This window comes from Cucurbita moschata, unplaced genomic scaffold, assembly GCF_002738365.1.
Source record: "Cucurbita moschata cultivar Rifu unplaced genomic scaffold, Cmos_1.0 Cmo_Scf00018, whole genome shotgun sequence".
Lineage (NCBI taxonomy): Eukaryota > Viridiplantae > Streptophyta > Magnoliopsida > Cucurbitales > Cucurbitaceae > Cucurbita > Cucurbita moschata.
Genome location: NW_019268534.1, coordinates 863,297 through 869,033, shown reverse-complemented (window position 1 = coordinate 869,033; position 5,737 = coordinate 863,297). Strand labels below are relative to the sequence as shown.

The 5,737-nt window shown below is 38.7% G+C and overlaps 3 protein-coding genes across 6 annotated transcripts in view; 2 read left to right on the top strand and 1 right to left on the bottom strand.

Moving 5' to 3' along the window:
• Positions 1-3,510, top strand: part of LOC111455900 (UV-B-induced protein At3g17800, chloroplastic-like) — a 4,798-nt gene extending 1,288 nt beyond the window's left edge. Inside the window, exons 2-3 of one of the 3 annotated variants that reach the window (XM_023097547.1) lie at positions 1,192-2,010; positions 3,425-3,510. In XM_023097547.1, coding sequence (XP_022953315.1) covers positions 1,192-2,002 — 811 coding nt within the window. In that variant the 3' untranslated portion in view covers positions 2,003-2,010; positions 3,425-3,510. Of the gene's footprint in view, positions 1-1,191; positions 2,151-2,834; positions 2,923-3,424 lie in introns of those variants that run through there. The other 2 variants (XM_023097546.1, XM_023097545.1) reach the window with 2 other exon arrangements.
• Positions 1-5,737, bottom strand: part of LOC111455902 (chloroplast envelope quinone oxidoreductase homolog) — an 18,899-nt gene that overhangs the window by 6,789 nt on the left and 6,373 nt on the right. The window lies entirely within an intron of this gene.
• LOC111455897 (galacturonosyltransferase 8-like) lies at positions 2,869-5,396 on the top strand. Its single transcript, XM_023097542.1, has 3 exons — positions 2,869-3,063; positions 3,425-4,672; positions 4,868-5,396. The coding sequence occupies exons 1-3, from the start codon at positions 2,890-2,892 to the stop codon at positions 5,150-5,152; spliced, it is 1,707 nt and encodes a 568-aa protein (XP_022953310.1). The 5' UTR covers positions 2,869-2,889; the 3' UTR covers positions 5,153-5,396.

Here is a 5,737-nt window from a genome sequence, read left to right as displayed (position 1 = left end):
TTTTTTTTTTTTTTTTTTTGGTCGAGCAGATTCTTTAAAACAACTTCTCAAATACTTAACCTCTTTTTCTCTTTTTTTTTCTCTCCTTTATGATTAGTCTATTCTATATGGTTTGGTTGAGATTCCTTGCACTGTGGACAACTCCGTTGACGTGATTGAATTATACTGTGATTAGATCTTTCAAACGGGTGGTTCCTTTCTGGTACACGGCGTTTGGTTTTAAGGACCTATCGAGATAGCGTGTGCTTGTCTATGTTATCAAATTGATGAAGATAATTATGTGAACAGATTGTTACATATTCAGGCATAACGAAAGATAGGCAGGGGTGGAAGAATAGAGAGAGAGAGAGAGGGTGAAGAACGAAATAATTTTTGCTAAAAAACATTGGATTGGGAAGAGAAGCGGAGTGTGATGGTGGTATGGAGTTTGTGTTAGGTTGGCCTTTTCTGTTTACAGTTAACAGCTTGGAGTCCCTTTCTATGAGGTCAAAGCCAGTATCAAACAGCAGATAGTGACCTTAGACACTTGAACATTAAGCCTTTTTTTCTTTTTTCTTCCACATGAAGACTCTTCTCCCAACGATCATTCCCTCGAACAAAGTACGTCATAGAGCCTCCCCTGAGGCCTATGGAGCCCTCGAACAGCCTCCCCTTAATCGAGGCTTGACTCCTTCTCTAGAGCCCCCAAACAAACTACACCATTTGTTCGACACTTGAGTCATTTTTTACTACAGTTTCGAGGCTCACAACTTCTTTGCTCGACATTTGAAAATTCTATTGACATAACTAAGTTAAGGGCATGGCTCTGATATCATGTTAGAAACTACAAACCTCTACAATAGTATGATACTGTCCACTTTGAGTATAAGCTCTCGTGGCTTTGCTTTTGGTTTCCTCAAAAGGCCTTATACCAATGGAGATGTATTCCTTGCTTATAAACCTATGATCAATCCTTTAATTAGCCGATGTAGGACTCTTCTCCCAACAATCCTCAACATTTTCCATGTCTTATAACCGGGTGATCACTCTAGTAGTTAGCACTACACACAAATGTATTGAGTATTGCATTCAAGAACAAAAGTATTGATGGCTAATGGTCAACTTTATTTGTCAGGCCTAAACATTCATTGCTAGCTTATGGTATTTGATTAGGAAGTAATGTCCATTTTTACTGACATATCTTAATTCCAGGAGGATTGCACAATTGAAGGAGCAGGAGTGCCAAATAGCAGTCCAAGATGTCATGTACATGCTCATTTTCTATAGATTTTCTGAAATCAGAGTTAATTTGGTACCCAAGCTCTCTAGATGTGTTTACAATGGAAGACTAGAAATCTGGCCATGCAAGGACTGGGAACTGGAGTCCATTTACGAGTCGGAGGTCCTTGAGATGATTAAAGAACACATAACCGCAGTGATTGGTTTGAGAGCAGATTCGAGTGTCACAGACAACTGGGCTATGACCACCATCAAACAAGCACATCTGGGCCATGTTTACGTAGCCTCCATCCTATATGGCTACTTCTTGAAGTCTGCTTTATTAAGGCATCACCTGGAGCAACGACTCGCCATACCGAACGTACACCGTAACGGTAGCAGTCAAAAAACTTTCCTCCAGTCCCCAGAGATGTATCTTTATGGATTTAGAAATCTTCTCTCCGGTCGTCGTCGTAGCAACGTGCTACCGGTGGCGCATAACCAGGAATTTAACAGCAATCAGGAGATGGAGGCAGAGAAGTTAAAGCGTTTCTTGACAGGGTTTGATTCTGAGGCGTTGCAGAGATGTGCAAAGCTGAAATCTAAGGAGGCCGTGAATGTACTTGAGAACCATAGTTGTGCATTGCTGGGAAACGAGGAAGTCGGTTTTGTGGAGAGGGATGAGGTGATAGCGACTTCATTTTCAAGCTTGAAGAGATTGGTTTTGGAGGCGGTTGCTTTTGGTTCTTTCCTTTGGGATGCAGAGGAGTATGTGGACGCCATTTATAAGCTCAAGGAGAACTAATCCAGAAGGTATGTTCGTAGATACAATAACACTTTCTGTGTACATAAGATGAGTTGCAGACACATTTCACGAAAGTTCAACCATTGTATATTGAAATTAACCCAAGAAAAGCTCGGTTACTAAACGATAAAGAATCATGGTAAGAGAAGTAAGATTCAGATTACTTTGTTGATCAAATATCTAAAGACAAGAACACTTGTTTGAAATTTGAATTATTCTACGAGCAAAATCATCATGTCAAGCTTGAATGATTCTAAACATACTATTCAAACTAATGCTAAAAGATTTAGCACAAATGTTATTTTCCCTACCTTTTTCAAGCCTTCCCTATAAAGATAACATAAATGTTTTGTATATTCTCAAAATGAAACGATCTTACCTTAGTCATTTAAGAGGAATTGAGATTTCCCTATTAGGCTAGGTCATTTTGAGGCAAGCGGATCATTTCTGATGAAGAGAATGATTAGGAATTCTTGCAGGGTGGAACCAGATACGAGATAGATCTTCCGGCGAACAAGACTTTTTTCGAATAAGCCAATTTATTTGGGATCTTGCAGTTCTACTCTTTTTCCTATTCAAATATCAGTCTTTTGTCTGTGTTTTTGTATTGAGAATTCTTTGCAGGCGAAGAGATGTCAAAGTACGGGTGACATGATCATAATTAATAATTAATAAGTTAGGATTATATATAAAATTAAAGCTAAAATATGAAATAAAAAAGAAAAGGATTTTAAAAACTCAATTCGAGTAAAATTATAGCAAAAAGAATTTAAGTTTATATATATTGTTTGTTTAATAAAATTTATAAGTTTTCTTGGACACCGACTGCTAGGTGGAGCCCTCTCTCTTTCTCCCCTTCTTCGTCCTCTCTCTGCTCAGAGTGGACAATGGCGATCCCGCGGAATGGTGGTAGAAGCGCCAATGGAGATATTCTTCGAAGCTTGCCTACAGTCTGCTCCTTCAGGGCCCTCGTCTCCTCCATTTCGCTTGCATTTTCTCTCTTCCTCTCTTTCTCCTTCTTCTTCACTTCCACCACTCACTCTTCCGATCTCACACTCCCTGTAAGTTCTTCTGTTTCTCTCTTCCTTCTTTTTTATTTCTTCCGATCTTACCATCTCTGTGTTTTCTTCTGGTTTTTCATTGTTTCTTGTTACTGGACTTCTCGTTTGTGGAGTATTAGTTAAAAATCGGCGTTCTCCTTCTATTTTAATATGCATGTTTTGTGTTTGTGTTTGGATCTGGTTTCCGTAGATTCTCAGCCTCGCCTTGATTGGAATTCTTCTTGAAATTATCTCCTGAATGTACATTTTTCCAAAGTTTGCAATATCAGAAGGTTGCTTTTCAGATATTGATATTCGTTGTGCTGTTTATTTTTCTCTGGCACTGAAGTAAATGTATGTTGTATGATTTTACGAAATTTAGGGTTACCATTCTGTTCCTTACACAATCAATCCGAGAACAAGGCTTCCGTTGGCTGTTAAATCAGACCCGCTAAAACCGCGGCTAGCCCAGATCAGGAAGCAAGCCGATGACCATCGGAATTTGCTGAACGCCTATGCCGCATATGCTCGAAGGCTGAAATTGGAGTACTCGAAGCTTGTTAGGGTATTCGCGGATCTTTCCCAGAATTATACGGATCTCAATAATAAACCCATCTACCGTAGTCTCTTTAAGCCTGAAACGGCTTCTATCAATGAGGCTTTGCTTCGTCAGTTTGAGAAAGAAGTTAAAGCGCGTATAAAAGTCACGAGACAAGTCATTGCCGAAGCCAAAGAATCATTTGACAATCAACTTAAGATCCAGAAATTGAAGGATACGATTTTTTCAGTGAATGAGCTATTGTCGAAAGCCAAGAAACAAGGTGCTTTCTCGAATTTAATTGCTGCCAAGTCTCTTCCAAAAAGCTTGCACTGCATTGCAATGAGGTTGATGGAAGAGAGAATTGCACATCCAGATAAATATTCAGATGTAGGAAAGCCAGTGCCACCAGAAATAGAGGATCCAGGACTTTACCATTATGCAATATTCTCAGACAATGTAGTTGCTGCATCGGTGGTCGTTAATTCAGCTGTTAAGAATGCTGAAGAACCATGGAAGCATGTGTTTCATGTTGTCACTGACAAGATGAATCTTGGGGCAATGCAAGTTATGTTCAAACTCAAGGATTATAGTGGAGCTCACATTGAAGTCAAGGCAGTGGAGGATTATAAGTTCTTGAATTCTTCCTATGTTCCAGTGCTTCGCCAGTTAGAGTCTGCAAATTTACAGAGGTTTTACTTTGAGAATAGTGTTGAAAATGCAACGAAGGATACAACAAACATGAAGTTCAGAAATCCCAAATACCTATCAATTCTGAACCATTTGCGGTTTTACTTACCTGAGATGTACCCAAAACTACACAGAATTCTGTTTTTGGATGATGACATAGTAGTCCAGAAGGACTTGACTGGCTTGTGGAAGATCGATATGGATGGAAAAGTAAACGGGGCGGTGGAGACATGTTTTGGTTCGTTTCATAGATATGCACAGTACATGAATTTTTCACATCCATTGATCAAGGCGAAGTTTGATCCCAAGGCATGTGCATGGGCTTATGGAATGAACTTCTTCGATTTGGATGCTTGGAGAAGGGAAAAATGTACAGAAGAGTATCACTACTGGCAGAATATGGTAAGACGAATTGTATTCTGAATGTTCATTGCCTCCCTAATAAGCTTTTAGGCATTTATTTAAGGCGCGTTTCTTTTGATTCTATACTCTTGAAACTGTTTTCGAGCGTTCCCCAATCAACCAGTTGAGCTAAAAGACGTTCTTGATTCCTTGCACTTGCTCTATCTTTAACCTATAAGTTATTGTTGCATGCAGAATGAAAATCGGTCCTTGTGGAAATTGGGGACATTGCCTCCTGGTTTGATCACGTTCTACTCCACAACAAAGCCACTGGACAAAACATGGCATGTACTTGGACTCGGTTACAAGCTCAGCATCAGCAAGGGCGAGATTGAAAATGCTGCAGTTGTGCACTTCAATGGGAACATGAAGCCATGGCTAGACATTGCAATCACACAATTTCGGCCATATTGGACCAAGTATGTGGATTATGATTTAGAGTTTTTCCGAGCCTGCAATCTTGGCCTTGAAATTGCCTGATGCCTGTTCATCCTTATAGTGGTGTTATAGGACGACAGATCTTGGGTGTGCTTGTCCTAAGGAAAGCATTGACCATTATTAGCTCCTATAATGCCATCATTTTGATTCTCATCTATGTGTTAAATAGGAATATTTTGAGTATAAAGTAATTATATTAATTTTTTTTGGAGGAAGAGTGAAGGATTGTGCATTTCAGTTCTGAACATGAAAGGAAAAACTGGCCGGATGTGCATGTTCGTTTGAACCTTCCACCTTTTTCTTTGATTTTATTTTTTGTTTTTTACTTTTAAAACTTGTTTTTGTTTCTCACATTCTTTTTACAGGAAAATATTTAAATTTTTAGTCATGAAAAAAAAAAAAAACAAAAAAAACTATTTTTCTTTCAGTTGTAAATTTGGCTTTGACTTAGAAAAAAACGGTTGGGAAATCCAGGATGGAGCCAAAATGAGCAAAGTAAGCTGGACCGTTGCTTTTTTATTTAACTTTTCCCGTTCTTTTGACTTTTTCATTTTAGGAATAAATGTTTGCATGTCTTCGCATATATGTCTATACTCCAAAATAACCTTTTTTTTTTTTTTTTTTTTT

Excerpts from the sequence above, each read along its gene's own strand:
- LOC111455897 (XM_023097542.1), top strand. The coding sequence starts at position 2,890 with ATGGCGATCCCGCGGAATGGTGGTAGAAGCGCCAATGGAGATATTCTT. Across the intron at positions 3,064-3,424 it reads CTTCCGATCTCACACTCCCT|GGTTACCATTCTGTTCCTTA; the intron begins GTAAGTTCTTCT and ends TACGAAATTTAG. Across the intron at positions 4,673-4,867 it reads ATCACTACTGGCAGAATATG|AATGAAAATCGGTCCTTGTG; the intron begins GTAAGACGAATT and ends TGTTGCATGCAG.